At 44.9% G+C, this 17,776-nt stretch overlaps 1 protein-coding gene and 1 long non-coding RNA gene across 2 annotated transcripts; both read left to right on the forward strand.

The window, feature by feature from the left end:
* Positions 1-9,727: 9,727 nt before the first annotated feature.
* LOC142817231 (uncharacterized) lies at positions 9,728-11,412 on the forward strand. The gene is made up of 3 exons (XR_012895121.1): positions 9,728-9,848; positions 11,104-11,166; positions 11,318-11,412. It is a non-coding gene; the product is annotated as an uncharacterized LOC142817231 (long non-coding RNA).
* Positions 11,413-12,935: 1,523 nt separating this feature from the next.
* Positions 12,936-17,180, forward strand: LOC142817220 (serine/threonine-protein kinase haspin-like). The gene is made up of 4 exons (XM_075894279.1): positions 12,936-12,971; positions 13,736-13,973; positions 14,798-14,894; positions 16,919-17,180. The coding sequence occupies exons 1-4, from the start codon at positions 12,936-12,938 to the stop codon at positions 17,178-17,180; spliced, it is 633 nt and encodes a 210-aa protein (XP_075750394.1).
* The last annotated feature ends 596 nt before the right edge of the window (positions 17,181-17,776 follow it).

Consider the following 17,776-nt stretch of genomic DNA (forward strand, 5'->3'; position numbering starts at 1 on the left):
TGGCCGGCTAGCTTGCCTCCCGGGGCGCTCACTTTCGTATCCAATTTTCTAGCTGTCAGGGCACGAGCAACTACGCAGAAATCTAGCAAAAGTAATCAGTATGTCAGCTGTCAACGTCCAGGTACGCGTAGGGACAGCTGCTGAATGAAATGCTTGTTTTCGTACGCAGCCATGCCACGTCGTCTGCTACGATTGTGAGTCATGTACCATGAAAGTAAAATTGCAGAGTAAAATCCTTAAAAAATGAACCATCTACAAGCTGCAGTTATCCCACATACATAAAGGCTCAAAATTACTCCTATTGGCTTTACGCGAAGCTTTCGAATAAGGAAAGCATGCATCTTTAGACAACCAACCTACCAGCTACTGACACCTTGCGCGGAGTGTAAGGACACACTTAGAAACTAATGAACTGTGGCTGATAATACCAAATTTCCAGTGAAATTTGTGCTGCTAATTGTATATTTATATGTGATAAATAAATGTAAATAGCGAACCTGGTAATAATAAAGCGTTTCACAATAGTACCACTGTGAAAAATCCAGAATGGGCCCTATACCTATATAAGAGGGAGAGCATAATTGGCGCGAGTTTCAATTTCAAGTTCGCGTCTCCGTAAAAATAACACAATTTCAAGCCGAGCGCTTCATTCACCATTAAGTGGTAAGGAAGTTATAACCCCTTTTCAACACGCATAGCAAGTGATAGACAGATGTCATGATTATGAGAAAAATGATGATGATGAAGATGACCTCTTATGGTTGGCGCTCATCTACAAAGGGGTATGGTCGAAGAACCAGGTGGTAGGATGCTTAAGGTAATGAAACTAAAGTCAATCTTAAAAAAAATAGTTTATTGTTAAAACTTTAAAAAATAAAAATGGTTACTGAGCAAGCGGTCAAACCATCTCTGTTTTCTGATAAAAGCATCTACGAATCACAAACTAAAAGGCGTCATTTCGTAGGTACTAAATAATGAAAAAGCCGGCAGACTAACTTGGAGTTTATTCTTCAGCAATTGGGTGCACTTCCGACCTGTGAAAATATTACGATTAAAGAAACTTATTCCTTAAATTGCGATATTCCAAACGAAGCTTGTCCCACACGAGGTGCTGTCCAAAGCAAAAAGTAATAACAATATTAACACTAAAGCGTTTGCACGCCATGAACGCTGTCGGAGAGCTAAGCTGTAATAATTATGATGATTGCTTTAGGCACAAAATGACATAATCATTTTTTCATCATCTCGTTTTATTTGCTTCTTTGTTCACCCTTCTGATCACTTGACCTGCGTAGCGCCTACTGCTACTGCTGCCAGTACCATCACGATTACTAAAATCACTATCGTTACACTATTACTACTACTACTACGACGAAGACGACGATGATGGAACAGGGCAGACAAGGACAGCTCTTGAAAGACCGATTGGTATGCTCGGATTGCCAGTCAATACATCCACCCTATTATCGTTTAAAGCCAGTCAGTTGGGGGTGGGCCGCAGTGCTATTCTGTCAGCGCTACCTAAATTCATTCAGGCAACCGGAAGGATACGCTGCTAGTGGTACTGCCAGATATATCCAATTCTTTCTCCCCCTTCCTCATTCTTGTTGATTTGTTTTATATATTCTGGTTTATCGCATTCTTCTGCACTTTTTTTACGTTTTTTAAGGAACATTATTATTGTTCCTATCTAATTTCTCTTTCTTTCTTTTTTAGCAAGCGTTGTAAAAAAATATCTACTATGAGGTACAGTGTGGCCAATCCCCCATGTGGGTATGAGCCAAGATATCCTAGGCGACAAGACAAGACAAGACAGCTCTGCTGTAAAAGAAAGTGAAAATACTAAAACGAATGAGCAAGACCACAATGTCGCACAAAGAGAGGTGAGCGCCACCGAAAGAGATGGTCGCTTCGGCGACAATCTGCCACGATCGAAGTGAAAGAAGATAATTAAAGTCCATCCCATGAGCACGAGACAACAAGCTGTTAAATATCTCTCTTCTTTAGCAAGCGTTGTATAAAAAAATCCATTATAATGTACAGTGTGGCCAATCACCCTTGTGGGTATGAGCCAAGATCTTCTAGGCGACAAGACAAGACAAGGTCATCATCATTATACCAGTTGTTGTTGCTCTGCCAGAACCACGGTCTGCACGCGTCAACCCCGCCGTCGAAGTGTCCCTCCCCATTGACTGGCACACTTACGGCCATGGTGATTGGTCTCACCATCGCCGGCCTATGCATCGTCCTCCTTCTGGAGAGGCTATTTCGCGTTCAGCTGCAGCGAACGACGAGGCTCCTGCTTCGACAGTACCACCGCCACTACCACATCGAGGCTCACGCACCTGGCGTAGGAACGGCCCTCGCAGTCGTGCCTGAGGTAAAGAGAATCAATTGTACCTTAATCAGGCGCGCAGTCAGAAATGCTTCAGAGGCGATAGGCTTAGATGCCTCATCAAAGGCGGAATTTGACCGTTGCCCCGCCGTGGTGGTCTAGTGGCTAAGGTACTCGGCTGCTGACCCGCAGGTGGCGGGATCGAATCCCGGCTGCGGCGGCTGAATTTCCGATGGAGGCTGAAATGTTGTAGGCCCGTGTGCTCAGATTTGGGTGCACGTTAAAGAACCCCAGGTGGTCGCAATCTCCGGAGCCCTCCACTACGGCGTCTCTCATAATCATATAGTGGTTTTGGGACGTTAAACTCCACATATCGATCATCAATCAAATTGACCGTTGGTGTGCCACGTCAGCGCGTCGACACCAGCGATGAAAAGAAAAATGTCATGAAGGCAATGCGTCGTCATGTGACTTCATCGTAGCGTCACAGACCGGCAGAATCTGTCACGTCACATAATGGACCGTCACGTGATGGCTTTATCAAATGACATCGTCGCTTGGTTAAAGGGAAGGACTGATCACGGAGGGGGTGTAAATGCAAGTGCACGAAGTTCCGTGATTCTTTAGCTAACATTGTGTAATAAGTTCTTTTTTTGTGTTTTGTTGCAACAGCTAACATTGTATATTTAGGCTTGTTGTTGTATTACCTAACATGTATTATTATACAGCATATTAACAAACATTGTGCTCTTTCAAATTTATTTGTACGATTTAACCGTATTCACTGCTTTTTTTGTTAAATTCAATATTTTATTGTAAATAACCCACCCCCCTCTGTAATGCCATTTGGCCCTGAGGGTAAAATAAATAAATAAATAAATAAATAAAAAAAAGCATGCAATGCCTCCGATCTTGGAGGCAACGCTAAATCAGATGAATTTGGTAGGAGGGTGGAGGAGAAAGGATGAGTACGTGGACTGAGTGTAAGAAGATGGCTTTTGCGTTCAAGTAATCGTAAGTGAATGCACAAGGGCCCCTGTGAGTTTTATTTTTTTTTTGGGGGGGGGGGATGTTAGGGAAGGGGGAGCTTAATCCTCCTGTATGTATGTTCGTGTGTACGTTCGTATGTGGGCGTTATATGTACACATTATAAATTGGAAAATTTCGAGGGAAAGAGTTTAACCTCGATCCCACCTTGGCTGCACCAATAATATGGTCGCGTGTATTAACCAGACAAAGAAAGAAAGAAAGGAGAAGTTATCCTCCTTTTCCAAGCAAATATGCAACACGCCGTATGCAGCTGACAAGACCAACTAACTGTGCCCGCGTCCTTAGGCTTGCGCAGGTTTCCTTTTCGAGTGGTGGTGGTGGGGGGGGGGGAGGGGGTGGGGGGACTTGTTGCAGAGCATTTCCATTTTGTCAATGTAAGAGGCTGATTTAACGTCCCCCTCCCCCTGAAGTCGCAGCGCTTCCGCATCCCCCATTATGTCAATGTCTGGGACTGAATCAGCCCCCCTCCTCTTCTTAGGTGATTAAGGGGGTAGCTACCCGTTCCCCTTTTCCTCCGCAAGTGCGCACACACATGCTCGCGTCATCGTCGCCTCGTAGAAGTAAGTGCAGGTCGCGGGTTCGAATCCCGGCTGCGGCGGCTGCATTTCCGATGGAGGCGGAAATGCTGTAGGCCCGTGTGCTCAGATTTGGGTGCACGTTAAAGAACCCCAGGTGGTCGAAATTTCCGGAGCCCTCCACTACGGCGTCTCTCATAATCATATGGTGGTTTTGGGACGTTAAACCCCACATATCAATCAATCGTAGAAGTAAGTGCGCTGCATCCCTCTACCGGGCGAGGCGGCGTTGGAGAAGTGTGGCACTTTACGTCACACGCGCAGGGAGGCCCGCCTTTACAGACGTGTTTCGGAATTCACCACCAATTATACAAATCCATTTTCTTAACTACTAATCGACTTGCGGTTGTATAAGTTGGCACATATCAAGTTTCCAAAGAGAGCGTATGTTGAAGTTTTGATCGAAGATGGTGAATATCAAAAAATCGCCGGAGTTCTCCTTTAAACCGTAACTTTTGAATGCATTAGAAGAAGATAAATGTACAATTCGAATTTTGAGCGGGAAAAATCTTCATGGAGACATAAAGCCCTAACCACATGTTTGGGTAAAAACGTGTCGGCACCTGGCGTAAATACTATGTGGATTTATTCATTTCTTGACTATGAATGTATTGACAATATATCTTTGAAACAGTCTGTTAAAACAAGTTTGCGTCAGCATAATAACGTGGAAATAGAAGCTGATTCCAAATAGACATTCAACCTTATCTTTCACAAACTGTGAGTTACTCACCGTCGATCCTCCAGTCAGCAGAAAACTTTCCCCGATGAAGGATTATATACAGCAATAAATTTAACAATCTGTTCAGAGTAACACAGCAGGAACAGATATATAATATCGTGTGGCCAGCAAAATTTATTAGTTTTGAAGAATAAGAAACTTTAGTTAATTATATTCTAGGTTTACTGACGAGAGCGCGTATTGTAAAGTGTGCGTGAAATGATAATGTGTATCTTCTCTTGAAGTCCTAAGTCTAAATAAATGGAAGTCAATTGAAATTTGCGTAAAAGTAAGTACGTATATGGCGGCCTCATCGTATCGCCTTCAAATGAAGTCAAATCTTCATATTCACCCTTTATTAATTCATGGGTGATGGACAACGAAAAAAAAAATGGATGCCAACGGGTGGCTTCACTAGTCTGCAGCCCCATGTGTTTGGCGTATGGGCAACAGCAATAAAAAAGTAAAAAAAATCAGCAGATGCCACGTACCTGGGAATCGACGTTTATGCGATGCATGCGGAAGGAAGGGGACCGCGTTGCAATTTTTTTGTTGAGCGACACGTCATGAAATGACGCTAAATATATGCAAAAATGTTGCACGCACACACATATGTTGAAGAGTCGCAGATGTTTATATAACCAGTTGTTTGCACTTGCGCAACGATGCCAACTGGAACATGCGTATTAGCAACACCAGAAGCTGAAATGAAGCGCTGATGCTCGCGAGGATGCTGGTCCTGGATACTGCCACATAAATCAACTTCAGCGCATGACACCTAACCACAATTGACGTTAACCCGACGTGACGGCTGTATCAAAGGAGCACATATGTAATGTTTATAAAAATGAGTAGGCAGCAGTGCTGCCTCAGCACTGCAACCACCGTTGACGTTTCACGAATATTTGCGTCTATTTGAAAAGTAGTTCCTAGACCTGGCGTATATAGCTCTGTGGTAGAATGCTTCATTTCCACGCAGAATGCTTTCGTTCGATTGCAGCTGGGACCCTGACATTTATTATTCGCTTTCGTCGGATCGACGCTACGATGTCGGTTAATTCTTAAAGATTGTCCATAAGTGTTCTCGTCGTTTCTGGGTAGATACTTAGATACTTAGTGTCAACCACCTGTGGCACATACCCGCATACCAGCGGCACATACCCGCCCGTGGGTATGTGCCACTGTCTGGTGGGAAGTGTTTGACGACGTGCGCGACGGGATCGTGACATTATTCATGCCTTGACCAGCGCGTCATATTCGTCTAACTATCTTACCCTCCCATTTTAATTTTGGTTCACGCTAAGTTAAAGGGGGGGAACACGAGAGCGCCCAAACGTAAGCAGATAAATAGATAGATAGATAGATAGATAGATAGATAGATAGATAGATAGATAGATAGATAGATAGATAGATAGATAGATAGATAGATAGATAGATAGATAGATAGATAGATAGATAGATAGATAGATAGATAGATAGATAGATAGATAGATAGATAGATAGATAGATAGATTCGAAGTCGCCAATGTTCGCTAAGAAATGCTTCGCATTTAAACCATGTAATTATCTCATAATAAATGCACAGCACAATAGTAAAAAAAACATGATAGCAGGATAAGTTAGTTTTACTCCTCAAATATAGACCTAAGTGAAGTAGGGGAACAAATAAAAAGATCAAAATGAAAAAAACTGAAGGTATTTGAACAATGCTGGTAAAGAATGACGCAGGCTTTCTTAATCGGCATTCAAACAGGGTGTGACCACTTTCCAACACTCTTGGTGCCTCGTTATGTAACAGTGATCATTGGTTTCCAAATGTGCTCACCTGATTGGATCATAGGTTACATTGCTCGGCTGCTGCGTGGTGACCCAAAGGTCACGGATTCGATGTCGGCCGCAGCGGTCTCATTTCGGTCGAAGCGCAACGGTGGAAGGCCCGTCTACTGTATGATGGCCGAAATTTCCAGAGCCCTTCGCTACGGCGTCTCATAATAATATCGTGGTTCTGGGACGTGAAAACCAGATATTACTTTATAAGTATATTCGAGTATCGAAAGTATGGATGCTGTAGGTCAGATTCCGTAATTGAATCTCGAACTGAAGTGATCTTGGTATTTTTATGAGCCGTAATGTGTGTGTGTGTGTGTGTGTGTGTGAGTGTGTGTGTGTGTGTGTGTGTGTGTGTGCGTGCGTGCGTGTGTGTGTGTGTGTGCGTGTGCGCGTGTGTGCGTGTGTGTGTGTGTGTGTGCGTGTGTGTGCGTGCGTGTGTGTGTGTGCGTGTGTGTGCGTGTGTGTGCGTGTGTGTGCGTGTGTGTGTGTGCGTGCGTGTGTGTGTGTGTGTGTGTGTGTGTGTGTGTGTGTGTGTGTGTGTGTGTGTGTGTGTGTGTGTGTGTGTGTGTGTGTGTGTACACTTGCATTACAGCAAAAAGCACGTGAAGAAAAGGAGAAGTTGACTTTGAGAAAAAAAATGTGATGCCGCTGTCATCATCAGCAGCAGCACCACCACGAGCTGATTTATTTGGAGACCTCCTCCGTATCGCCTTCGCAGCCTGAATCCCCAACGCAATTCGGGAGTAGCCTGGTGTTGGTCGCCTGCTCGGGGCTGATCTTCGTGTGTGCCGTGTACCGGTGGCACCGTTCCCGTCTTTGGGCACGGAATCAGCAGCAGGCCGAAAGATCGGCCGCAGCACATGGCGATGGTAATGCGGATGATATGAGCGAGGCGTCCTGGTCGTCTTATCGTAGCAGCGCCGTATGGACGCAGTTTCAAGACGACGAGCTGTTGGTAGGTGTTCGCATCAATCTTTTTTGTACATTTTAGTGCGTACGGATCAAGAAGGACAGAGTTAAAAAAATCAAAGGGCTCAGAGTTCGTATGAAGCCGATCGATATATTGTGGTTGGCATATATGTATTTTACTATTATACAAATGTTTGCAAATACTGACCGACGTCGGCTCGTCCTGGTTACAGCTGTCTAGTGTAATTTTGGCTATCCGGTGGTTAGTGTTGGTTAATTTAATCTTAATTTTTAGCAGTGTGCATTATAAAGGTGATTACGGGTAATCGTAAGTGATTTAAAGTAATCCTAACACATCTGTTTTGCATTTACCGCTAAATCACATTTCAATTTCATTTTTCACCCATAAAACAAAGTGTTAGAGCTCCATTAAAGCACAGTATTCCACGTCACCTGTTTGCCTCTATTCAGGTCTCACTTGCTTGGCAGTCAAGAGTACAAGTTCAACCTTAGAAATGCTTTGTTTGTGCGCAGGATTATGAGCTTTCTTCAACCCCGGGTTCTAGTGGCTTCGCCGTGCCCTACCGGTTGCCGTCTCGGACTGAGATGTACCCCGATACTGACGCTCAATTCGAAGACTTATTATCCGCCTGTAGACAACGGTCATTCATAACGTTCTCGCGCCTTTTCAACAGCATGTAAGCAGTCTTGGTAACATTTTATGCGTTTATTTTCTTTCTCCGTGAACGTTTAGCACATCGAAAGTGCCCAAATATGGTGTATATCTTATAGAATAGTTGGAGCGGAGTTTCAGAAGCACAAGAACAAACGCAATACTGTATTCGAGGACAAAAAAAAAAAGAAGCGTTACGTCGATGCACAGAAATATTATAGCTTTGTATACATTCGCTCTTGTTTGTTGATGTTTAAAAATTTAAAATATATCAAATATATTAGAATACATTTTAGGTTTTCTGCCATGTTCGCACATATTCTAGAGGGCACTTAGCATGTACAAGAGCTAGGGAGATGTCTCTGGGACATTGCTGATTGCATCCAACCTTGCATCTCTAGGCTTTCCTCGTATTGTATACCTTAATGATTCAGCTTTAGCCAAGTAATTTTCACCCGCAACGACCTGTTGCTGACACCTGCTGCGTCCATCAATATCCGCTGAGGAATAATACAATAAGCAGTCCCATGTTACACTGTCACATAATAAATTACATGCAGAAATAAAAGGCAAAATGATAAGCTTATGGAGTTTGCATGTACACTTATCGTATCATGTGATATAATAATGCCAGCTTAATTACCGATACGAAACATTTAAGTAAGTTTCAGGTAGGAGAAACGTTACTTTCAAGAAACATTCGCCTGCAGAAAAAAAATAATAACAAATAGCACCCTGAACGCGTCAGTGTAAGAATTGCTTGTAAATTGAGTGTAGAGGATAAACAAGCATATTCAAGTAAACCAGCTTTCGCTCGCATAGCCCGGCGTAGCCGAACGAAGCCTAATCTATTTTTTCAGTGTGCAGGTTGGGTTTACTTTGCTCAAACTGCTTTTCGTCGCTTGAATAAGTCAATAATTTCACGAAATATGCGGCGTCATATTCATTTCACTTCGCAGTACAACGGGTACTCACCTCACAAACACGGGGAGAAGTATAGTCGGCTCCAAGAAATCTCGCTTTCACTTGTGTAATAAAAGAGAACGTTGCTTTACTTAATTGTTTGATTGATTGATTGATTGATTGATTGATTGATTGATATGTGGGGTTCAACGTCCCAAAACCACCGTATGATATTATGAGAGACGCCGTAGTAGAGGACTCCGGAAATTTCGACCACCTGGGGTTCTTTAACGTGCACCCAAGTCCTAACACACGGGCTTACAGCCTTTCCGCCTCCATCGGAAATGCAGCCGCCGCAGCCAGGATTCGATCCCGCGGCGTGCGGGTCAGCAGCCGAGTACCTTAGCCACTAGACCACCGCGGCGGGATGTTGCTTTACTTCAGGAGCGCAGTTTCGTGGGCAAGTTATCAATGGGATACTAAACTTTTCGTAACGCTTGGTGAAAACAAGTACAGAGTGAAGCACGAAGAAAAGCACACACCGAAGCACAGACGCGCGCATAAAACATGCAACGAACAATAAATCTTGCTTTACTGATTTTGTATCTTCCTCGTTTCGTACATTGCAAGATCCCGGGGTGAACTTAGATACCTTGTATTGTTATTTTTTCGTCTTCCTCGCTCTTCAAGTTCCTTAAAAAGTGGAGACAGGCTCAAGAAGATTGCGGATGGCCGGAACTCTGAAATCTTCCGCGTCCGCACTCGTACGGGCGACAGCGTCCTCAAGGTGGTGCCGCTCGACCTCACGCCCGATTCGCATGATCGCCTGATTCACGAAATAAAGACTGCATCGTGAGTATGAGCCGTGAAGTATACGCGTAGTTTGGCGTTGCTTGAAACACAGCGTGGAAGGGGTCTTATATATACCTCTATTAAACACGATAGTAGGGGCGTGGTCCAAGGGGCTCGCTTTCTGTACTATGAACGACAACAATTGAAACCGACCGACAATTAAGCCAAGGGAGGCATAGGGGACATTATTTGCGGTTTCTTAACTACAGTGTTGCTATGATTTTTTTAAAATTGAAATACCGTACCGTACAAATACTGACACATTTCGATATTCTTTTTTCCTAGATCTTTAATAGAAATGTGGAACAAATTGCCGAACGAAATTGTTTTTTTAAAAGATGTCACTGACTTCGAAAATGCTGTAGAAGCGCATTTACCTGATTGCTAAATTATTTTTTTCAGTGCCAAGTGATGTAAGCGAGTTTATGTTCATAGCAAATATTTTGAAAAATGACTGTGAATTTTGAATTGTTCTTGAATTGTTATTTGAATGTTGAGTTGTTAATTAAGAGAGTACCAGTTTTCAATGGGAGTTGTCGAGATATTAACAAACTTTATGAACATTGTACATTCTTTATGTATGTCCTCTGTGTTATGACCCTCTATGAGGGTTGACAGTATTACCAAATAAATAAATAAATAAATAAATAAATAAATAAATAAATAAATAAATAAATAAATAAATAAATAAATAAATAAATAAATAAATAAATAAATAAATAAATAAATTTTGACCACCTGGGGTTTGACCCAGGGGGTTTGACTCCGGAAATTTTGACCACCTGGGGTTCTTTAACGTGCACCCAAATCTGAGTACACGGGCCTCTAACATTTCCGCCTCCATCGGAAATGCAGCCGCCGCAGCCGCGATACGATCCCGCGACCTGCGGGTCAGCAGCCGAGTACCTTAGCCACTAGACCACCGCGGCGGGGCTGCTGCGTACAGATAAGTTGCGGCTCCACGTTGTGATAAGGTACTTTATTTAGTAGGGGAAAAAGTTGACGTAGGCATCCTGAGCATGGTTCTGAGTACAAACGTCAGCATCCACATTCCACGTTTAGACGTGACAGACTCGCTGAAGTAGGTGCCCGAGAACTAGCCACGCATTGTCGTTGCATTCTGTTGCATTGTCCTCGCATTCTGTGGCCGAAGCTATTGCGTAGAACACGGGTACGACTAAACGTACGGATGTTGCAAACTGGCGATGAGAGTCGCAGGTTTCCTCACCTTTGTCTCTAACTTTCGGCCACGCAGGAGTCTCTCAGACTTAAGGAACGGGCTTGCGTATCACACAGATGGCTTCGTGGAGCTCAAAAGGTAAGGAAACGACTCGCGTCACAATCGTGGTCTATAAAAGCACGGCTGGTGAAAAGCTCTTATGCTTCCCTCATTCGTAACGAAAAAAAAAAATTCTATCCAATCTTGATGCCTTGCTGTATTGCTTTCTTTTCTTTCATTTTTTTCGCAGCGTCAACTGCGTGTTCGACTCGTACCCTGAAAAACTTCTCAAGGCCCGAGAAAAGGAGGTCGAAAGCAAGCAGAAGTATGCAAGACGTGCAAGAGAATCAGGTAACGGAGGATTCCTTGCAGAGGAACCCGATCTTGCTGTGCCGGCGTTTCGACGGCACAGTAAGATTGCGTCTCTGTTTACAATAGTGTGACGATGGAGAGGTATTCGTAAGCTGCAAGCATCACGTTTCAGAGTGATGAGTCAATGCTGAGACGCAGATAGACGTGCGACGTATGTATTAACTCGTGCAAGGACACGATAACGCTTTGATGTTTCAGCTAACGCCTACTGCAGCGAGCGACATCACAGCAAAAAGAAAGACTTTGAGTTTAGTATCACGCCATCTTACAGGTCTGTTGTTTGCAACAGAAATTATAAGGAATATCAAGAATGTTAGTGAACTACGTATAAGCTATAGGCGAGTGGCCATCAATACTTGTGGGCCACCAATCTACTCTGCAAGTAGGCTTCGCCGCACTGTGTGTTTACTTCACTAGTGGCAGCAATAGACGTATTTTCAAATAAATACTGCGTGCGAAATATGTGTCTTCGAGCCTTCCCATTAGCCGCAACGTGACGATATGTAAGCTACAACTACACAAAATGTGAGCGTGATGCGCAGGTTTAAAGTCGGCCACACCGTCATTAGATAACGCTTGCAACAAAGCCAGCTTTACAGTTGTAAAGAATTGCATGCTGGCATCACTTAACGCGCGGCACGGTGTAATCTAGCGTTGGCACGTCCATTTTGTTATAAAAAAAGAAAGGGGGGGGGGCAGTCTTGGTGGACACCGGCATAATTCACTTTCGTGTTTAAAAAAGGCCCTGCAAAAACTCCTATGGGGGTGCCTACGGAGGAGGGTGCCTATTGAGCGGTCGCTTATTTTTCGAGACGAGAACTGCTTGAAGATTGGTTACAACTTGATCTTGAAAAAAAAAAGCAGGCACACAGAATTGATAAGAAAATGTAATTGGATTAATTGGATTGCAACTAATCAATTAACTGTAACGCGTTACACAGAACTCTGGTAAAGTTACGTAATGTATTTAGAACGCTGACAATTTACCTAGTCAATCTGGCAACAGCATGAGAAGATGGCACCGTTGCGGCTCCACGTCGTCTTCTCCTATCTGGCCCTATTTTGTAAACTACAATCAATACATGTTGTACAGAGGTCAGAGGTATCCGAAACTGATACTTACACTAAAGTGAACAAATTGACGAAGGGAGAAGCCACCTGGAGGCTTAGGTCACCTGTTTTGTATTTCAAGAGTCTCCGACACTACCAAAGCGTGAAGAACAGGCCTATAGACTTTGCGTGAAGAACACACATGACAGGCAGAGTGTGTGGCGCAACTTTGGAAGCAGCTTGTATACATCAGCGACTGGCGGTTGCTCTATTTAACGACGTCCGTGAAGTCTGTAACATTCAACGCTCATGTATGGTAGTATGTGGAATTGCACACCATTTACGATATGTAAGATACAGTCTGTTCTTGGTGTCAGTACAAATCAGCGTGCTTTCATATACTGTCTCTCGCAGATCAAACGCCACGGGCGTACTTGGTCTGGCACATGTCGTACGCTGGCGTTCCACTCGACCAGATCGAGGTACGGGCATGGTTTGCAACGGCTTCACTCCGTCTACAAAGTTGATTGTTGTAGTCAGGCACAACCGTTTGGTACGAGCGTCAGGGGCTCCGGAAGAAGAATGAGGGATGAGCGTTTCCACTGGCTTCGTCGAAGGTGTGCATCGGCATTACTGGCCCTGTTAAAGTGCAAATGCCACAGGAACACATCTTTACTGTGAAGTGTTTCGAGACGTATGGGTAAATTGCAAAGCCGAGTAATAATTCGTGACTACCAGGTCGTAATTTCAGACTATAGCATTTAACCTTGACTATAATAGAGACAAACATAAGCTGACCTCTACCCGCCATGGTGGTCTTGTGGCTAGGGCACTCGCCATCCGACCCTCAGATCGCGGGTTCGAATCCCGCTCGCGGCGGTAGCATTTTCTATGGAGGCGAAAATGCTTCAGGCCCGTGTGCTTACATTTACGTCAACGTTAAAGAACCACGGGTAATTGAAATTTCCGGAGCCCTCCACTACGGTGTGTCTCATAATCATATGGTGGTTTTAAGACGTTATACCCCAAGAATAATTTTTATTAAAGTTTGACTTGTGAGAGATCAATTTGTGAACTTTCTTGAGCACGCATTTTTCGTGCCACGAGACGAAAAAAACAACGGGGCAGATTGCCATAACACGTGCGAATGTGTGCGACGAATCGTCCGGAACCGTATTCTCTGGAACTTAGTCAATGAACAAAAAAAACTATAATGATTTAGCATCTCTATGTCCTTTCTGCGCAGCTAGAGAACCCTCTGCAGCTCTGGAGCGTATTGCACCAGGTGGCGCTGACTCTGGCCGTGGCCGAAGCAGCGCTCCGGTTCGAACACCGCGCCCTCTGGCTGCGCCGCGTGTTCGTCAAGCGCCACGAGCTCGCCGAATCGAGCAGCCGCTTCAGCATCGGCGGCCGTAACCACGTCATGCCCACGTGGGGCGTGGGGGTGTCCGTGGCGGGAGGCGCCTCGGCTCGTCTCGCCGATGGTCAGTGTCACGATAACGAAGTGGCGCCTTCGTCGCCATGGCAACGCAACCAAGTGGCTGCTTGGCAAGCTGGCCGATAACGTTTTAAGTTCAAAAACCACGAGATGTTTGTAAGGGACACTGTAGCGGAAAACTCCGGGAATTTTAACTAACTGGTGTTTCTAGGAGTGCACCTAAATCTAAGCCATGGTGTGATCTAAGCACATGCGCGTATATCCCAGGACCAGGCCCTCAGCCAGAATTTTTTTTTGGGGGGGGGGAAGGGGAGGGGGGTACTTGTTCTTGGCCTCGAAAAACACCTATTTTCATCAATTTTAAAACACCCCCTTCCTCTGTACGAATTTTAGAGGGAGGAGAAGCCAGGCCCCTAGCCCGTTCTCATCCTGGCTAAGGACCTGCCCAGGACCCTATAGGAGAGAAAGCGAATACGTGATTTTTCGCGTAAATCGCAAGTGCGGGACCAATTTTCGTGCTCAGCCACTGTTTCCTATATACTGACAGCCCCTAACAAAGCGTTATTTCTCAGGTACCTTTGTTATCATAACACAGCAGTGCATGGTTACCAACGCACGACACTTATGTCTGCATATATGCACTGAAGTTCTTTACGTGTTTAACCACGAGCGAATTGGAAACTCAAATTCGGGCGTTCCGATCGGGCCGTGTTTTATTATGCACAGAAGAAAAAAACATACTAATAATGTTTTTAAAAAAAGCAAACAAAATAAAATATATTTGTGCCTTTTAACATTTCACAGGCAGTCTGATGTGAACACCTCGTTCGTACACTTGATTTTCTTTTCTTTCTTCTTTAACTATTGTAGGTGCCAGACGAATCTACAGGACGGTCGAAAACGACTTCCACGATAACGTTGAGCGCGCAGTTCGGTTCACGAACAGGAACATGGAAGAAATAGTAAGGTAACAGGCACGGTTTTCTTTCCTCATAACTTCCTTGCTGCAAGTTTTCTGTTCCTCCCCTAGATGCTTCTTATTTCGATCTCTCCGCGTTCGGAAGGTAGGCACACATACATCCTAATTGTACCTAACGCACAAATTAAGTCCGGGTAACCATAAGACTATAGCTCTTTGCGCCACCAAAGAAAGACAATCTTCAGATCGGAGTACTATATGCTTAAGTGCTGAGACGCATGCAGCCGCAATGCGCACACAATGCAAAGAAAAGTTCCTCGTTTCCGTACTTTCCCCGTTCTTAATTAATGGAAACTGTCGATTCAACGTATTTTTTCAGCTTAAATCTGTAACAATTGCCCATTCGTTCTTACAGTCACCACACCACCCTTATATATTCATCGCGAGCAAAGTCTTTTAGTCACGAGCAGCAGTAACGAGCTGAACTTACTGGTCGTTTTCGCTCGCGCTAACACTTTCAAGCAGCTCCCAGGACGCCCCGCCGCGGTGGTCTAGTGGCTAAGGTACTCGGCTGCTGACCCGCAGGTCGCGGGTTCAAAATCCCGGCTGCGGCGGCTGCATTTCCGATGGAGGCGGAAATGTTGTAGGCCCGTGTACTCAGATTTGGGTGCACGTTAAAGAACCTCAGGTGGTCAAAATTTCCGGAGCCCTCCACTACGGCGTCTCTCATGATCATATAGTGGTTTCGGGACGTTAAACCCCACAAATCTAAGCAGCTCCCAGGACTATTGAATCCTAGAACGCACTGCCCGGTAGGACCCGTCGTTTGATTAAGATCGATTCCGCGGTGATCGCCGTTGAGCATTCTCTTTCGCTATGTCCTTAATTTTATATCCCCCCTTCCTGCTATAGCCCTATAAAGTGCTGCAGTGTGTGTACAGCGAAACAAAAAAGTTTTGGGGCCACTACACACTAGTTGCGCAAAGACTGAGGATACAGCGGAACTGGTGACCTTCCCCTCCTCCTCGACTTGACTTCCATTTCGCACCCCCTTGCTATGTTATACCAGAGTCCGTCAAGGCTTTGACTACACTATACATGGCTCTGCTATGCTTTACCTCTCCCTCTTGCCTTCACACCGCTCTTCTTCACCCTCACTTCTCTCTCTTGCCCATTCCCTTTCTACATAATACTATACAACGACGCTACTTTAGCGCAAACTTTAGAGGCAACGGATCGAAAATTGCCCACACGCAAGCGCTATGCAATTCTTTACCCTCTCTCATCCTACCCTACCTCCCGCACACACTCACTTCTCCTTTCTATTCCTTTGGAAAGCTATACTATACAAAGCCACGCAAGGATTCAGCCTCTGTCATCTTCTTTTCCCTCCTCCTCGAACTCACTTGATTTACCGCCTCTTCGCTACACTATATTATGCAGAGCAATTCTATGCCAGCGGCTGCTTGGAACAGTAGCCGCTTTCTCTAGCGCTTTCCCGCCCGGTATTCTGCGAACGACCTCCACCCCCCCCCCCAAAAAAAAGAAACAAAACATCTGGTTCCAATTCAAGGTTGGACAGCGAAGCTTTGAACGACGCCCAGAACGATCACCCACTGCTACGTCATTTGATTGCTCTTCCGCGTTCGATCCGCACAAAAGGGATGGCGTGAGACATTCCCCTGGGGCGACGGCCAAGAAGTGTTGTGTGAGATTTTTCAGACTAGCCACACATATTTCACTGTAAAAAAGCGTCTGACTCGACGCGTTTATAGACATGATGCATTGATTTGGGTAATCCAAAGCGTGGTCATCCAACAGCAACAACCTGCTGTCGACCTCTCTTTCGTTTGCCCCCCCCCCCCCTCCCGTGTCTAAGAAGCATAAACTTGGTCTGTGAGTTGAAGCGATTGCAGTTGAACCTATAGAGCGTACTCTGAAGAAAAACGTCTATTTAGGTTTGTGCCCTTGACCCTCTAGACACGACGCCGAGTTACTTTTTTTTTTTGCCCACGGTCACGTAGACAAGACCGTTAGGGGTATATGTATAAAATGAACTGGCATTATTGCAGGAACGACTGGCGCGGTTTCCACCCACTCACCAACCTTCTCTGGGTGCATCACGTGACGAAGGAGCTGCGTCGACGCTACGAGCGCAAATTCGGCAGCTTCATGGACGACATTGAGTCAGTGACCTGGTCTAGGATTGGCGACTGGGAGGAGCAGCTCTGCGAGCACGCGTCGCTGGCTGAGTTCGTCGAGAAACAATGCATGTCGTCCTTCCTGAAGGACTCTCGAGACCGGCACACCGATGTCATAACGACGGCACCGTGAAGGATGTGCGAAAACAGAACACGTTTTTTACAGAATTCTTTGGACAATGATGCTCTACCCTGCGCTGTCCTTGTTTAATAGAATCTCGATACCGTTGATTGATTTGTGGGATTTAACGTCCCAAAACCACCATATGCTTATGAGAGACGCCGTAGTGGAGGGCTCCGGAAATTTGTACCACCTGGGGTTCTTTAACGTGCGCCCACATCTGAGCACACGGGCCTACAACATTTCCGCCTCCATCGGAAATGCAGCCGCCGCAGCTGGGAATCGAACCCACGACCTGCGGGTCAGCAGCCGAATACCTTAGCCACAAGACCACCGCGGCGGGGCAATCTCGATACTGTTGAATCCTCACATACAAAATTCGCAGCAAAACAAAAAAGGATCAATTTGATATATGTTGTAATTCAACATAAAACTTTGTTTCGTTAATTTTCGTGTGACAGTACTGTGAGCCGTTGCACAGTCCCATTCAGAAAGTGAACAGCAAAGATACATTTAATATGGAAGTAACATAATTGAGTAAAACAAAAAAACACACAACGAGAATTATAAACAAGCGTTATGGCAATTAGCACAAACTTCATGCCATA

Source organism: Rhipicephalus microplus, chromosome 5 (assembly GCF_043290135.1).
Source record: "Rhipicephalus microplus isolate Deutch F79 chromosome 5, USDA_Rmic, whole genome shotgun sequence".
NCBI classification, from domain to species: domain Eukaryota; kingdom Metazoa; phylum Arthropoda; class Arachnida; order Ixodida; family Ixodidae; genus Rhipicephalus; species Rhipicephalus microplus.